The 18395-nt window shown below is 38.3% G+C and overlaps 1 protein-coding gene across 1 annotated transcript in view; it reads left to right on the forward strand.

The window, feature by feature from the left end:
* Positions 1–18395, forward strand: part of GRIP1 (glutamate receptor interacting protein 1) — a 228996-nt gene that overhangs the window by 95849 nt on the left and 114752 nt on the right. The window contains exons 7-8 of the mRNA XM_029954085.1: positions 2429–2504; positions 4665–4810. Of these exons, the coding sequence (XP_029809945.1) occupies positions 2429–2504; positions 4665–4810 (222 nt within the window). The remainder of the gene's footprint in view (positions 1–2428; positions 2505–4664; positions 4811–18395) is intronic.

The following is an 18395-nucleotide window of genomic DNA, read 5'->3' on the forward strand; positions in this document are numbered from 1 at the left end:
TTTCCCTTTATACTCTTCTGTATCTCTGAGTCAAAAAATGTTGATGAATATGGGTTGATTTGACTTAATACATTAGGATTAGCAACTTTGTTTAAATTATTTTCTCCTGAAATACATTTTGTTATTGTAGCTTTCTAAAAATGGATTGAAGATAATCTGATCCCTTGGGAACCTATGTGCATCAGCTTAACTTACTTTATTATGGGATGACATTAATAATAAAGATTTCAGGTGACTCCAACTTAGCTATAAAACCATGAATTCTGAGCTATAATTCTGGCTTTTAATATTTTTTTTTCTTATTAGCAGTTTCACCCCTCAAAGACTATACATAAACAACTCATAATTCCAAGTGTGACAGTAAAGTTCAATGGGGAAGTGTGTATCCATCAGAAATGTTTTTAGCATTTCACATTTCTTGATTTTTTTTTTTGCTTTTACTTTTAATATTTTATACTTCACCAGGGTCCAAAATGTATCCAAATTATTAAAACGTTAATTAAAATTAACTAAGCATCGCAGGGTGCCTAGGTGGATCAATCCGTTAGGCGTCTGACTTCAGCTCAGGTCATGATCTCGTGGTTTGTGAGTTCAAGCCCTGAATTGAGCTCTTTACTGATAGCCCAGAGCCTGGAGCCTGCCTTGGATTCTGGCTCTCCCTCTGTGCCCTCCCCAACTCATGTTCTGTCTGTCTGTCTCTCTCAAAAATAAATAATTAATTTTTTAAATTAACTAAGTACCTTAATAAATACACATTCATCAAAGAATAAAAGAAATGCATTCATTTATACAGCTTTGTCTTAAATGACCAAGCTTTAGATTCCATTCTGTACCAATCATTTAGCAAATCAATCAGGTATTTAGTAAGGACATGTCAACATGTCAGCCTAGGGCCAAGTATTAGGGAATCATAGGACAAGCCCCTTTCAGCAGGGAATTACAGCCCAGTGAATTTAAGACAAAGTGCCTGAGTGAGCGGCAAAGAAAATGGAAATCGAGCAATTCACCTAGTGGTTTAGACCAGCAATTATTACCCTTTTCTGACCTGCTCCTTTTTTTAGGTGGAACAAACAAGCTCATTTTACTTTCATCATTTATCTTAACCATTCCTGAATTTCTGTGTAAAGGAACTAGATGAATATAGTAAAAAGTCAATATAAAAGTAATTTTGGCTCAGAGGATGGTACATACAAATCCGTTTTTGAAATATAGTATGATAGAGAGGCACACTTGAATCACATGCCTACACGGCTAATTATTGAAAAGCTGCAGTAAAAAATTACTGCTGGGTGCAGATGTTCATTACTAGTTGTTATATGGTTAATCAATAACAAATCAAATTGCTAATGAAAGAACTAAAACAACAGTAATTTATCACTAGGAACAGAAAAAGCATTGAAGCATTTGAAATCTACAACCACCTCAAAACAGCTGATGATATAATGTTAGCAAAATGCCTGTCCTGTCATTGGCAGGAATTTCAAATATCTCTATGTGTATGCATAAAAAGAATTTTCTAGGGGCGCCTGGGTGGCTTAGTCAGTTGAGTGTCTGCCTTCAGCTCAGGTCATAATCTCATGATCGGTAAGTTCAAGTTCTGCATCCGGCTCTGTGCTGACAGCTCAGAGCCTGAAGCCTGCTTTGGGTTCTGTCTCCCTCTCTCTCTGCCCCTCCCCAGTTAACTCTCTGTTCTCTCTGTCTCTCAAAAATGAATAAATGTTAAAAAAATGTTTTTTAAATAATAAAAAAGAATTTTCTAATATGAGCCTAGAATACTATCTGGTACATCACAGGCCCTTAATAAATAAATGAGTAAATAATTGAATGTTGCCTAGATTTGTGTGGACATCAGACTTCTTAGTGCTGTAGTGATAACAAAACCTTAATAATAATGAACCAATTTTAGTTTAGGAGTACCACATTTTGGCCAGCTTAAAAACTCCCTTAGTATATTGGTTGAACATAAAAGTTTGTGGAATTTTGCACAATTTCTCATGAGAATCAAATAAAGAACTTAATTTTTAGATTAGTTTGAGGCCCATCTGAAGGGTCTTTCTTGCTCAAAAGGTGACCCCCACCACCCCCACCCATTTCTTCAGAATCTTGATTAGTCACAAAAAGAGTTGCAGGAAAGTACTGAGGGTGAGTGTTACCATGGCCAAGAAGACATAATGGCATAGATGGAATTTGAGCTAAACGGATTTCAGTGAGAACACCAGGACTAAGGAGAAACCAGGAAGTAGGAGGACAATATTGCAGATGGAGCCTATTCATTCATTGAGACCTTAGAACTACATATTTTTTTGGAAAAATTTTACATGTTTTCCTCCACACATCAACAAAATGTACTTTGGCTTCTCAGCTGGCATTTTGTAAGTGAATTTTTTTAATGAAAGCATTTTTAAGCTGAATTTCTTTTCTTTGTCAGGAGGGGCACATGACGATAGAAATAAATCTCGTCCAGTTGTAATAACCTGTGTTCGTCCTGGAGGACCTGCAGACAGGTAAACTTCCTCTCTCCGTGTCACTATCCAAATAGATTCAACAGAGCTGGGGACTTTGGCATAGAGTGGATGCATTAGAAATTTCAGAGTGAAAGATATTAAGCAAATATGTTGGAATGTGAAAACTGAAATTGCTGGGACTGCGAAATCAGAAGAAAGAAGGTTTGACTCCAGATTCGACACTCACTACCCTATGTGTTTGGCAAGTGACTTACCAGTTCTGAGCTTAGTGTCCTCCACTGTGAAATGTGGATAATAATACCACATTCTTATCTTCAGTTTTATCAAAGACTGGCCGATGCCTTGCAGGGGAACCTGTCATGCAGTAGGTACTTAATAGAAGGCAGCTGGCTTTTTAAAGGTGGGTACTTTAAACACATCGTCTCCAGTTCCTAATTTCCAACCCTGGAAAGATAGGTGGTGATGGTCTGATTGTTACTATTATCAACATCCTTATGATTATTATTATCTTTTGATGATGATTATGTATGTCCGACTGGAAGTGACTTTTAATTAAAGGGAAGGAATGTTGTCCGTGTCTAGAGCTATCTCTTCCTGGCTGCTGTGAATATCAGAAGGGGCAGTTCCTTCAGGTCTCATATCACAAATATTGGAGGAAGTCCTATGCAAACTCACAACTCAGCTGTCTCAGCAGATACATGTCTCTGTATTAATTTCCCACAGCAAACGTCAATTCCATAAAGGCAGGGGGCCGCAACTCTGACCAGCCAGTGTTGTTGGAGGGTAGGAGAAGAATGCTCTGGTTACCCCTGACTCGGCACTGTGCTTCAAACCAGGATATAACTTTTAAACCGTTGCTTATGCCATAGAAATAGTAACAATAAATACTATTTATTGAGCAGTTAGCCATGTGCCAGGAAATGCACTAAGTGTTTGGCAGACATTATTTTATTTTATCCTCCCAACTGCCTACTAAGTCTTTTATCTACGCTTCCAGGTCATAAAACTGGGGCCCTATATGGGTAAGTGACTCACCAGCTAGTTTAGAGAAGACCTAGGATAGGAATTCAGGTTTATTTTCCCTCAAAATCCATACTGTTAGCTCACTTTTCTAAAACGTTTGTTTAATATAAAATAAGAGGATATGAAGACATTGGTTTCTCACCTGTGCTATAGTGTGTTCGCCTTTGCGGAGGCCGATACAAAATCAGAATTTTCATGAAATCTTGCCTTTTCCTTTCTCCTGCTTCTCTTGTGAATTATTCTTCCAGCAGTAAATGAGGAAGATTTCCGTTCCTTATTTACATCTACCTTGGGGTTGACAAAAATGTCAGAAGCAAGCTACTAGTTTCTGAGCAACATATTGTCAAATGAATTTAGGATAAGGTGGAATCTAAAAGTTGAAGATAAAAATTTAGAGTCAAAATTCTTAGAAAATTACCTAGGTGAAAGATATTTAAGAGATCATCCTTATCCTTTCCAAGTCCTCAACTTGTAATGCCCCCACCCCCATTTGATGTGTCACATCCATGACCCTCCCTGAGGTAGGAGCGTTATAATCTGGAAGGCTCCTGGCTGTATTTTAGTGGTGTCTCTAATGTCGGGAGGCACCTTCTCCCAATGCCTTGAGTGTCTATGGTCACAGCAGAAAGAATAGAATTTCCTCGTCTCTTCCAAGGAATATGAGACTGAATCAATTTAATGATTGCCAAAATGGACTTATAAATCAATAGGGAAATTTCTAGACTAGGAAAATTTTTCACCAGTGCTCCCTGTCCCGCTTGGGTTCACTACTAATAAATGGAATCAAATGAGCAGGCTTTTCTGCTCACCTGGCTTTGGAAAAAATAGGTAAATGCTATTTTCTGGACTCTAGTAAATCAATTTTAGATATTTTGGCAAAAACCTAGAAAAGGGAAAAATGTACCTTTAGTACTTTTGACCCACCCCAAGAGTTCAACCTGGTGATTGACTATCATGCAGTTATTTACTGATTACTGAGTTGCATATTGCAGCAATTTTCTGCTCAGGGCTACCTCTTTAGTCTCTTACTATCACACTTGCTGCTAAAGAGGAAACGCACATAGGATGGATGGAAGAAGGTGTGAGAGAACCGCTTTGGCTGAGGGACATTTAATGCTAACCCCCCCTCCACATCAAGTTACATTAATGAAGACCGTTTCTGTGTTCTCCCTTCAGAGAGGGCACCATCAAACCTGGCGACAGGTTGCTCAGTGTGGATGGAATCCGGCTTCTCGGAACCACGCATGCGGAAGCCATGAGTATTCTTAAACAGTGTGGACAAGAAGCAACACTGCTGATAGAATATGATGTCTCAGTGATGGGTATGTCGGAGCCCTGAGGTTGTGCTTGCTAAGCTCTGGGTCATGTCATTGTCCATCCCTGATAAACCACCTTGGGTTAAGAATGAACTGTGCTATCCTCCTGCAGCAGACAGAATTCCATCAATATTCTATCATTACTCTGTTGGGTTCAGAAAGAGGTGAGTGGTGCTTTTCAGCGATTTAGAGTTCTTGTGTCAATAGCTTCTATAATAAGGTCTCATTCCATCAGAATGTTTCACCTAGCAATCAGTTCTTCTATGTGTATTATACTTTGGCAGCAAAGTGTTTCCCCCTCCGGATCACAAAAATAGTATTATTAACTAAAGGGTACTTTTTCTTTTACAAAACAGAGACTGAGAAAACTAGGAGATTTCTTTCCTTCTTGTAACTTCACAATATGAGGCCAGCTAATCGGAATTAATGGAAACGAGCAATCATTTTATTGTAAGATTTAGGAACAAAGAGAGGAAAGGGAACATATAGTGTCAGTGATTAAAATGATAAGTGGAGTTCAGTACTCTTTATTTTTTTCATGCAGTTGACACATGATGTTACATTTGTTTCAGGTCTGTGCATAGTGGTTGAGCAAGTTTATATGTGACGCCATGCTCACCACAAGTGTAGCTGCCACACGTCACCATGCTCCCCCCATTGTAATACCTTCGACTGTATTCCCTTCCCTGTACCTTTCATTTCCATGATTTACTCAATCCATAACAGAAAACCTGTGTCACCCACTCCCTTTCACTCATTTTGCACCCCCCCACCCTTTTCCCCTCTGACAGCCATCAGTTGGTTCTCTGTATTTATAGGTCTGATTCTGCTTTTTTTTGTTTATTCACTTATTTGGGGTTTTTTCGATTCCACATATGAGTGAAATATGGTATTTCTTTCTCAGTCTGACTTATTTTACTTAGTATAATACCCTCTAGGTCCATCCATTTTGTCTAAAATGGCACTATCTCGTCCTTTTTTATGGCTGCATTTTTTATATATATATAAATAATATATATATAAATATATATTATATATAAATATATAATATATATATATATCTCACACCTTCCTTATCTATTCATCTGTCAGTGGACTCTTAGGTTGCTTCCATATCTTAACCTATTATAAATAATGCTACAATAAACATAGGGTGCATATATCTTGTCAAGTGAGTGTTTTGGTTTTCTTTGGGTAAATACCCAATAGTGGAATCCCAGACCATACGGTTTTTGCTACTTTTAATTTTTTGAAGACTCCATACTGAAGCACCAATTTACATTCCCACCAACAGTGCATGAAGGTTTCTTTTCTTCCACATCCTCACCAACACTTGTTATTTCTTGTCTTTTTTTATTTTAGTCATCCTGAAAAGTGTTAGGTGATACCTTATTGTGGTTTTGGTTTGCATTTCCTTGGTGTTTAGTGATGTCCAGCATCTCTTCATGTGTTTGTTTGTCATCTGAATATCTTCTGTAGGAAAATGTCTATTCAGTTCTGCCCACTTTTAATTGGATTATTTGGGTTTTTGGTGTTGAATTACACAAGTTCTTCCTTTTATATATTTTGGATATTAAATCTTTATCAGATATATTACTTGCAAATCCTCTCACATTGAATAAGTATGTTTCTGTTTTGTTGATGGTTTCCTTTGCTCTGCAAAAGCTTCTTATTTTGATGTAGTCCCGATAGTTTATTTTTGCTTTCTTTCCCTTGCCTTAGGAGACATATCTAGCCAAATGCAGTGTAGTATTCTTTCTTTCAATAATGATTGTAATAGAAATTAATTCTATTTCTACATTCACATCTATGGTAAAACTTGGAAGATATCCTCATCTGGCTTTCTTTTTTTTTTTTTTCATTTATTTTTGAGAGACAGAGAGAGATAGCACGAGCAGGGGAGGGTCAGAGAGAGAGGGAGACACAGAATTTGAAGCAGACTCCAGGCTCTGAGTTAGCTGTCAGCACAGAGCCCGATGTGGGGCTCAAACCCACAAATCCTGAGATCATGATCTGAGCCGAAGCCAGATGCTAAACCCACTGAGCCACCCAGGCGCCCCTCATCTGGCTTTTAAATGTTAAGGGACAGCCAAGTTTTGTGTAATGTTGACTACAGCAGAAAAATTATGAGATAACGAATTGGAACTTGAGGTTAAAACTAAATCATCTTCTCTACACTGCTTACAATTATCAGATGTGATTATTTGACCCAATTTTGCCAGTAAGTTTTATGCTGGTGAAATGTAGCCGAGAAAGAGGCTTATTCTATAACTGCAAACTCCTTTCTCCTTTATTTCCCACTCTGTATGATGATTCATGTAGAACAGTGTTGCTTGAAAATATTAATATGTCTATTGGCCTGAAATGTTTTAAAGAGGTATGAGGTTTCTTTTTAAAAAAAAAATTTTTTACATTTATTTATTTTTGAGAGACAGAGCACAAGTGGAGAAGGAGCAGAGAGAAGGAGACACAGAATCCAAAGTAGACTCCAGGCTCTGAGCTATCAGCACAGAGCCCAATGTGGGGTTTGAACTCACAAACAGTGAGATCATAACCTGAGCCAAAGTTGGATGCTTAACCAACTGAGCCACCTAGGTGCCCCTCTTAAAAGACTTAAAGTATGAGATTTAAAGAGTTCTTGGTGGAATAAGTAGTATGATATTCCCTTGACATAGGAAGTTCAAAAATGAATGAATTTCTCTTTTTTTATATAGGTTTTAAATTAGATTTGGAGGTAGGTGATGGGGTTCTGTTCTCACTCTACTGCTTTCTAGCTATGAATTTGTTACTTATTTCCCTGTGTTTTAGTTACCTCATTTGTCAAATGGGGACTTGCTTACTGCTCCTCAGCTTTTTCTCTCTCACTCTGTTCCTCACTGTCTGTCCTCCATTCTTCCTCCTTTTCCTTCCATTTCTTCTTTGATATTCTGCTCTCCATTTCTCACTGTGAGCACTACTCTATTCTAATTGTCCGACTCGGATTTTTTTCTAGTATTCCCTATAGTCGTTTTCCTTTTTCTCTGTTTGTCTTTCTTGCTTTTTTCCATTCCTGTTTTCCTGATATGGGTTAAGATAGGATTAGGTATCCATAAGATCAAATAATTGAGAATGACAATTGGAGAAAAGAGAGTACAAATGGTGTCCTAGAATATGAGATTCTTTCAATTAGAATTGTTCATCAAATATGAACTGAAACTTTCTATAGCAAAAAAAAATCCTATTTTTGTAATACTTTTTCTTTTGCAACTTTCTTGGAGCTCTTCTTCAACAGGAATAAACTGAGCCCTTCTATAACACAGCCTGGGAAAATGAGGAGCAATCGCTCAACAGTATACAAGGACGCCATCAAGTACAAACAGCAGAAACCCAGTGTAGACTAGCTTCAAGAGAGAATTTGTTAGCCTACAAAAGCTTGGAGTCCAAGGTATATCCTGGCTTCAAACACAAGTTCAGTAATGCCACAGGCACTCTGTCTCTCTGGTCTCCTTGCCTAGAACAGGTTCTCCTTTTTTTAAATTTTCTTTTATATTTTTTATTTATTTTTGAGAGACAGAGAGAGAGAGCGTGTGAGCAGGGGAGGGTCAGAGATAGAGGGAGATACAGAATCTGAAGCAGGCTCCAGGTTATGAGCTAGTTGTCAGAACAGAGCCCGATGTAGGGCTCGAACCCACAAATCATGCGATCATGACCTGAGCCGAAGCCAGATGCTTAACTGACTGAGCCACCCAGGCGCCCCCAGGCTCTCCTTATGTTATGACAAGATGGCCCCAGCAGACACAAGTCTACATCATCTTGAGAGTTTATGATACCAGAGACAGAAATAAGAATGGATCTCCCTTAAAAGATTCTCAGTGACTTAGCTTGGAGCAAATGCTGACCATTACACCAATCACTGTGTCCAGGGATACAATGCACTCTTTGTTCCTTTGGTAAGGGAAGCACAAGTGTATGTTGAACAAGCCCCAGTAGAATGAAACCGAGAAATGACACTTCACCAGAGCAGTACTGTTAAGCTGATGAAAGTAATAGATGCCCTTTTGAGGACCTATTTTGCTGTTAAATATTATATTCCCACTAACATGAGTTCTATTCCCTCTAATATGAGAGTTTTCCTTGCTTCACATCCTCACCAGCACTTGGTATTTTCAGTCTGGTTCATGCCAACTATTCTGATGGATGTTTCATGGTATCCCATCTTAAGCTAAATGTATACTGTCTCCATGAATAACCACGTGGGGCACCTTTTCATTTGCCAGCAGAACATACCTGTTGTGTTGACATTACATTGAATACTTTTACTTATTTATACTACTAAAATTATGACGCATTATATCTTAGAAGTATGTGTATATCTATAATCATAGATAGAAATATTCAGTTTAGTTATTTATATACCCTTCAAAGGACGCAAATTATTTCTTAGGAAGTGTGTGTGTGTATGCATGTGTGCACATGTGCATGCACATAAATCCTACCATAAATCTCAACCCTGGAATCAGATATATTTTTCAGTAAATCTCAAAATATAAATGTCAGCAGATTCAGTAGTCTATTTAGGAAAGCTGTTGACACTATAGATTTTATTAATTAAAGTCTAGTTTAATCTATGTTAAAATTTTAAGGAAAATGTATTGAGATAAAGAAAACTGTGAGAGGAATAGGTTTGGGGGAAATTAAGAGTTCAGTTTGGGATGTGTTATGTTTGAGATTGCTCTCTACCATTCAAGTGACATGTGGAGTATACAGTTGGGTATTTAAGCCTGGATTTCACTGCAGAAGTTAGGGCAGATGATATAAATTTTTAAGTCAACAGCACAGAGATGGATTATAAAACCATGAGGCACCTTAGTGGAATGAGACAGAGAAGAGAGGACTGCGCTCTGGGCTCTCCAAATGTGACAAGTCACAAATCAGGAAGATGAAGAGGAACCTGTAAAAATAAACTGAGTGATGGAGACAGAGAACCGAGGCAGAGTGTTGAGGCACAGAGGACAGATTTTTCCTTTGCAAAATGGTGGTTATTTTACCACCACACTCGCCAGTTGCTGTGAGAAACCAAAGAATTAATACATATGCAGTGTTTGACACATAATGTGTGTGTAGTAAATATGAACTGATCATTTAAAATGTTTATAGGAAAAACAGCCAGTTTTATTATTGCTGATATCTATTACCAAACAGTTGGGTCTGAGAGCTCTGCTACTGGAAACCAAGTAACATAAAATGCAAGGAGAGCACGAACATCTGACATCAGCAAAAGGTAGTGCCTCTTGAAGTCAAAAAAACTTGACTGAGTGAGTCTTGGCTCTTTGTTGACCTTGGACAAGTTATTGGGCCTCTCTAAGCTTCACCATTCCTATCTCTAAAATGGAGATGGAATAGCACTTTTACAAAGGATTGATGGAAAGACTGACTGTGTATATATATATATACACATAAAGTGCTGACTGTAACTATACTAAACCATTATTGAATACCAGGAAATTAAAGTTGACTGTTTCCATGCTCCACTTCCCTAAAATAAACCTCAGGTCTCATTATTACCCTGGATGAAGAAGGAGCTGAAGCGTCATTCTGTGACAGTACTAAGTCATTGGTTGGTAGGAAGAATATTTGAGTCATAATGCATTCTGGATTGTTTTATTTTCTAAAATTCATTGAAATACTTACTTTGCTTAAGACTTTGCTGAAAATATTTCTAAAATATGTTTCCTAGAATGTATATTAAAGATACTTGAGTCTTTGATAGAGGAGCACACAGTTCCCTCAAGGGCTTTGTTCTGAATGAACATCAGTCATTAGGCCAGTGCTACAGAGTCAAGAGGTTTAGAGAGTACGCCAGATCTGTACTGATTTGTAATCTATTCAGGAGTTTTAAAAATTACAAGATCCTCTAATAATTATTTATTTTATAACTTTCCTCTTTCTTCCATGGGAAGAGCTGTAGAAAGCCATCAGTTAATATGGATTTCTTGTCAGCTTTATTAAACAAGGCTCACTGTAGTGTGATTTAAATAAGCTTTCTTACCAAGAAACAGTAATCATAGTCATTTTAGTAGATGTCAAATGTAACGAACAAATTATTGTAGTTGATAATAAAGATGGAAAGAATACTAAAATGTTTTCTCAAATACTATGAAATACTGTGAATGTTTCCACTGTCATGCTATTCCCATGCATAGACCTTTCAAAGGGCATCCTCCCTTCCCTGATCCTGCTCTCATTTGGATCAATCTTTCTCATTTTCTCTCCCTTTTGAACCCACTAGCACTCCCTTGGCAACTCTGGAGGGCATTTACATTTTGTCTTGCCTAACTTATCTGTGAGTTTTTCTGTTGTGCCTTTAGGTTACGTAGACTCCTCAGGGACACTAATTGAATCATCTTTTTTGCTTATTTCTATTGTATCTCATATGAGGTCTCCAGATACACATAGGAGGCTCTTAATGACAATTGTGGATTGAACAATGCAGTCACCTATAGATTAGCTGTTCTTATGACTGATCATCATTAAATGGATATGTAGAGAATATAGCAAAACATCAATGTTTATGCCGTAGGTTTAAAATGAAGTTACTTCATAATGTCATCTTACATTTCAGAACATTATGAATCTTTAAATCACAAAACCTCTTAATCTACCTATGGTGTTTTTCTGTGTTCCTGTAAGCCTCTGACTCTCCTCTTAACTATTTCTCTGTTCAGCTTCAATTTTTCCTCTTATTTATCTGGACTAAGCCGGCATGCAAAACCAAGGATGCTGAGAAAAATACTATCTGTTCATTAGAAATGCCCACACATATTATATCTTTGCCCAGATGTGTGGATAGGCCTTACTTAAATTCAGTCCTTTAACAGATATTGATTTAAGAGTTATGAGTCTTCAGAAAAAATGACTACCTCCTTTGCAATCAAAAGATTAGGTTTATGGGGACGCCTGAGTTGAGCATCCAACTCTTGATTTTGGCTCAGGTCATGATCTCACGGTTCATGAGTTCAAGCCCTGCATTGGGCTCTGTGCCAACAGTGCAGAGCCTGCTTGGGATTCCGTCTCCCTCTCTCTCTGCCCCTTCCCTGCATTCTCTCTCTCTTTCTCTTTCTCGCTCCCTTTTTCTCAAAAATGAATAAACAAATAAATAAAATATATTTTTTAGAGTATAGATTGATTGGTGTCATCACAACTGGATCTTGGCCATGCTTTGCATTTCATTTTTTTAGAATATCAAGATCAAGATATAACACTTCCACCAGTGACTTCTGAGTCACAAGTACCAAAAGTAAATTGGCCACTGTCTGTATTCTCTAATAAATTTCTTCTAGATGCTCTCAATGTACTGGAAACTGAATTTCTCAAGGGCTCCTGGAAGTATTTATAACATACATGCTTCTTTATGGGTTATCCTCTTCACAGAAACTATCATAAATGGAAGACCAGAAAGTTTTCCACAAAAAAGGTCTAATTTTCAAATGGCAACAGCCATTTACTTGGAATATTATTTTTCTATGATAAAAGGCAGATCTCCTTATAACTTCTTTTTTATCTAAAAAATGAATTTGTGCAGAATACTCTTGTCCCTAGTCATCTAGTTCTCTATTACGTATCCAAAATAAATCCACTCGACATATGTTTATGGATGCAAAAGAAGTGGGTGAGGAGAAAGTTACATTAAATTAGGAAAGGCATGTTTTTTATTTTATATTACTAGGTTATAACAGATGTGTTTTTAAGTTCACTTTTACATTATAGTACAAGACGCAAGTAGGAAAGTGCTGAAAACTTATTTGTACACATTATTGAAATTTCACTTGTATATGCTCTACCCAGGTCCAGAAATAGAACAGAACCACTATCACCAAAACCCCAGTGTCTCCACCCAATCGCTAACCCATCTCTTTCCACTTGTAACTTGTCTAACCCCATACGTAACTAACTAAACCATAAATTTGTTTCCCTGATTCTTCAACTGTATATATGGAACCGTATGGTCTGTTTCTTTAGTCCTGGGCTGCTCTTGTCCAACAGTATGTTTGTGAGATCCACGCCTACCATTATCTGTAGCAGTAATTAATTCTTTTTATTATTATAGTATTCCATTATACCAATAGGTCACAATTAAGCCTTTCCCATTGATGATAATTTGTATATATTACAGTTTAAGGCTCATAAATAATGCTACTATGAACACTCTGGTAAATGTCTTTTGGTAAACATACATATGCATTCCTATTAGGTTATGCCTAAAAGTGGAATTGCTAGCTCATAAGTTACATTAATGCTCAGCTTTAGCAGATAGTGCCAGTTTTTCAAAATGGTGGTACTGACTTGCATTTCTACTAAGTGTTTTGCTTCCTTCACACCCTCACTAGCAAGCACTTGGTATTGTTGATCTTTTTTTATTTTAACTATTCTGAGAGTGTATAATGGTATCTCTTTGTGGCTTTAATGTGCATTAAAGATGCTGGGCACCTTTTCATTATTGGTTATCAGGGTATTCTCCTTCACAATATGTTTGTTCAAGTCTTTTGATCCATTTTTTTTCTGTTAGGCAACTGTATCATTATAGATTTATATGAGTTCTTTGTACATTATATATACAAACCCTATTGTAGTCATATATGTTACAAATTAACCCTAACTACTTCATGGAAAATAAATGCCAAAATTGGTAGATTTCAGCCAATCCATAACATTCCAATAAACTGCTTGGTTGCTTTTTGGGAATGTCCTAAAGTTTTGACATACAGAAGACTGGAAGAGGATGTAAAATTCCACCTAGTTTGTTCTACAATATTTAGGTACATGATGCCATTGGATTTTAGTGCTATATTAGTATTAGCTATTGCTATGTAGCAAAATATTAGTATTAACTCTTCCTAGGGAGCAAAACATCACAAACTAGTGACTTAAAACTACACCCATTTATCACCTCACAGTTCTGTAAACCATAAGTCCAGGCAAGCTCTTCTGTATTTCCTGCTTAATATCTCTCAAGGCCCAAATCAATGTGTCACCTGAGCTAAGTTTTTATCTAAAGGCTCTGTGAAAGAATCCACTTCCAAGCTTATTCAGATTATTGGCAAAATCCAGTTCTTTGAGGCAGCAGATCTGCGGTTCCCATTTCCAATGGGGAGCTGTTTCTTGCTCTTAGAGACCGCCCACATTCCTTCTCAGGAGGCCTCCCCCATCTACAGCTAACTCTTTAGTGTTGACTACTTCTCACATTTTAAATCCCTGACTTTCTCTTCTATCAACAGTCAGAGAAAGTTCTGCACTTTTAAGGACTCATTTGATGACATGAGTCTCACCCAGATAATCTCTCTTTTTAAGATCAACTGGGTTGAACAACATAACACAATCATGGGAGTGATATATTATCTCATTCAAAGGGTCCAAGAATTAGTGCATGGTGGGAGTGGGACATCACAGGTTCAGAGATTCTGCCTACCACACAATCAAAAAGAGACAGGAACAGACTAGAAGAGAAATGTCAGCACTTAGAGATTGAAACACCTGTGGAGAGGTGATCAGCTGGACCAGCAATTGGTGCCTACTATGAAGTAATTCTCAGTATGTTTTGAATGAATGAGTACCTTTGAGATTCTGTTTTATGTTGTTACATTATATCACCTTTCTCTGAATGTTCTTGCACAAATAAATGGATACAGTATCCCAAAACTATAGTTCAACTAGAATGGGAAGAGTCAATAATTTTCCTTTTTTTTTTACATCATCTCTGATTAACTGGTGGCAGTTGTCTGAGCTGCTGTGGGAAGGAGCTTGAAGTTTCCAAGATCAGTGGGAAGACCGTGATCACTTACACCATCTACTGAGTGCTACAGGTGCCTATGAGTGCAAATGCAGTCTTGTTACCACTCCATGCGCACTCAGAGGTCCAAGTGATACTTAGCCCCTGGACCTGTGAACCAGTCCAAAGATGAATCCTATTTTAGAGACTCTCTGTCTGATAAATCTGAATAATACGACACTTTGTATCATTGTCTTCTCCCCATAACTGGAGGCTTGTCTGTTTTTTTCTACAGCCACATATACTAATCTACATTTTTTACACTCTCTAGGAGAGGCAGCAAACTATAAGGCATGGAGCATGTATCCTTTGGTCTGCACAGTGATTTTGAAAAGTTAGAATTAGTTTTGAACACTTAAAAATAAGAATTTTTCATTTAAAGTAAATCTAAATATCCAGCCTCCCTTAACAGTTTAACAGCACTGGGCCAGCATTCCCACATGCAACCACTGGCTTAGATTGAGTCTCAGGCTGCCTCTTTGGATAGGGGATATTCTCTCCCATTTGTCTAAATTGTCTCCCTGACACACACAGCTTGTAGCAAGTCCACACCTTGGCTGCTCCCCACAGGCATTTAGGTTGGTGATCCTTGCTCTGCACGTGACCTTTCTGTTCAGCCAGCCTAGCTCCAAGACAGTCTGGATTGGGTAAGCTCTCAGAAAGAAGGTCCCTACCAGAAGTTTCTGTTCTAAGTAGTCAACATTCTTGTCTGCCTAACCTCGCATTTCCCAAAACAGGTATCTGATGACTTCTGGGGGGGGGGGGGGGGGGGGAATGTGAAGATGTTAGGCAAAGTAGTAGAGATGAGAGCTGAGATGCTCAACCTAACTCAGCCCACTCTTGATCCCTCTCATCTGAGCCACCGCTGGTTCTCCATGCTGCTCCTTGCTGGGTCTGCGTCCTCATGCTGACTACACCCTGATTCTTTCCTTGGGCTTGGGGGTAGATATGTATCTTGAAAGCTCATCCCAAGTAAGTTGGTTTCTAGGTGTCTAAACTAATGTGGATAATCTAGCTTTAGTGTAAGAGGTATTTATTAACCTTTCTACTTAACTCAGTAACATTAATGTAAGAATATATAATACTATATTGTTCAGGAGGTTCATGTTATACGAGGTACGAAGGAGATGACTGAGGTATCAGAGTAGGACTAAGATAGACCAGTAATTTAATATCTACCTTTTTGTTAAGAGCCTGTTTGACTATATTTTAGGTGATATCGATTGTGATAGAATCAGAAGGGCCTTTTAAATCTTTTGGACCACTGTTCCTCACTTGTCACATGACGGGACTAGACCACACCGTCCCGGAGGTTCTTCCAGCCCTGCTATTCTGTCTCTTTGAAGTCGATAACTTCTCATGAAAGATTTTAAAAATTATCACCTCTTCTGTTCTCATTGATATAATCCAAAGCAAAATACTATAAATAAAAAGTTTAAAGTGATATTTAAGTATAGTTCAAACTGAATTAAAAGGGTTACAGTTAAAACCACTATTTAAAAAAGGAAGGTTGGGGGTGCCTGGGTGACTCAGTTGATTAAGCCCCCAATTCTTTTTTTTTCTTTTTTTTTTGAGAGAGCGAGCGAGCCCCAAACAAAGGTGGGGTAGGACTTTTATGAGTTTGGGAAGGGGGAGTTACAGGAAATTGTGACGTAGGTACAGTGATCCAATTATTATTACACAATATTATTGACAGCAAGTTTATCCAATTACAACATTTAGAGTGTTAACCAATCACAGAGTAGACCCAAGACCCAGGACCCTCACATAGGGCATAACTAGCCTTAACTGATCTAGGCCAGCCCTTAGGAATGTTAAGGGTATTACAAGGGTGGTCCCTCTTGCCTTGGGCAATGTGTGCCCTTCTATTGTCTCAAACCTGTGTCCTTACATTCCCCCCTCTGTCTTGTAACTGACCCAATCCTGGGTCAGCTGAGTTACCATTGTACCCCTAAAGCCTGGCATAGCCCTCCTTGGTGTAAGGGGAAGTTCTTACCCTGTAAAGGGCATAGGGAAGGAGAGTTTACCCAATTTCCGCCAGTCTCCATGGTTAATATGGTAAGGGGTCTCTTTTAGGGTTTTTAATATCTGGCACTGTCTGGTTTACAAAAGTAAGAATGACAGCCAATTTGTTTCCTCATTTGTCAGGATCCTGGACGTATAAGTGCAATACGCCTCCATGGTTCTTTCTACATTACTAATCTTAGCCAAATTGGTGGGCCGTCTAGCGGCCGCTTGAGGACCCCCCCATTAGAGTCTGGCGGTAGAGTAAGCCTCCAATTCTTGATTTTGGCTCAGGTCATGATCTCATGGTTAGTGAGACTGAGCCCCATGTTGGGCTCTATGCTGACAGCACAGCACCTGTTTGGGATTCTCTCTCTCTCACTCTGTGCCCCTCCCCTGCTTGTGTACACATACATGTGTGCACTCTCTCTCTCTCTCCCTCTCTCTCTCAAAATAAAGAAACTTTAAAAATAAAAAATAAAAAGGAAAGTTGGCCACTTCCCTTGTTAATCACAACAAACCCAGCAATCTCATTTCCCAGAGATTTCTTCCCAGCATTTCTATAATAGGCATAAGACCAAGTGGCTGCTGTGAAGCCGTTATCTGCAAGGATCTTGATCTTGGCATTCTGAGACATTAATAAATTAGTGGAAAATGGGTTAAAATTCCTGCATTTTCAAATTGAATACTATGCTTCTAAAATGAACCATGTCTCTTAAGGGGACAATTCATCCTTTAATTTTAGTGTATTTTAGAAAAATGAAAAACTGTCTCAACTCTTGTCAGAGGAAACCTCTTTGCGTGGTAAGTTTCTGTAAGGTCACATGCATGTATTAGGTAGAGCAGAATTGCATTTCCTTCTAAGAAGGGCAACAGGTAAACACTTCTATTGATCATAGTGTCCGTTCTGAGCCATTTTTTCAGAGTACTACTCCAGTGCTAATCAAAATCACCTTTCTCTGTGGCTGGATACTAACTCTATAATTCCTTGCTGTCAAGTGGGCACCAAAATAATCTTTCACTGGGGAGAAATCATTCTTCTTTATATCTTCTCTTAACCATTACGTATAACTGTAGGCTGAACCTTCCAAAGAAACAGAAGAGCACAAGCTCCCTGTCGGGCATGAAACTCCTCTAACTCTTCTTCCTATTTTAGTTATCTCTGTTCAACAGCGTCCCCCTCAGTGCCTGTATACAGTAAAATTAGTATTTTTTTGGCATTATTTATGGTATCTTAAAAGGTGTTAAAATACAGATTGACTCCCAACAGTCATAAATCCAAGGGAACGAACTCTATTTCTACCTGTTTCTGCAGCTATGATACTGAATATGGCACCCATGACCGTGCACTTACTGAATCTGATAGCACCCACTGTTTTCCCCTGTCTCCTGGGATTTTCTATATGATCCACAATTGTAATGGTAGAAACTGCCCTGGATCTGTCTTCAGGAAGTCAGAGGCCAGAGCATTTTTGTAAGGATCCTCTGGTTTACTTGAAGATGAATGAAAAATCTTCTGTGAATTCTCAGAAGCAGACTGAGGTCCAACTTTTCATACAGACATCCTTGAGAACACACCAACACCCAACACCCTCTCTCTATAATCTCGCTCAAAATCACTGTAGCATCTAATGGAGTAATTCACAAGAAACATCAAATGACTGCTAAATGGGCCATAACTCCTGCAGAATTATTTTATAAAACAAGTAAATTGCAAGGAGCCATTCCAAAATTCCTCCCTCAACATCTTTACGTTTCCTGTCTCTGAACATACTCTCTCAC

Source organism: Suricata suricatta, chromosome 10 (genome assembly GCF_006229205.1).
Source record: "Suricata suricatta isolate VVHF042 chromosome 10, meerkat_22Aug2017_6uvM2_HiC, whole genome shotgun sequence".
Lineage (NCBI taxonomy): Eukaryota > Metazoa > Chordata > Mammalia > Carnivora > Herpestidae > Suricata > Suricata suricatta.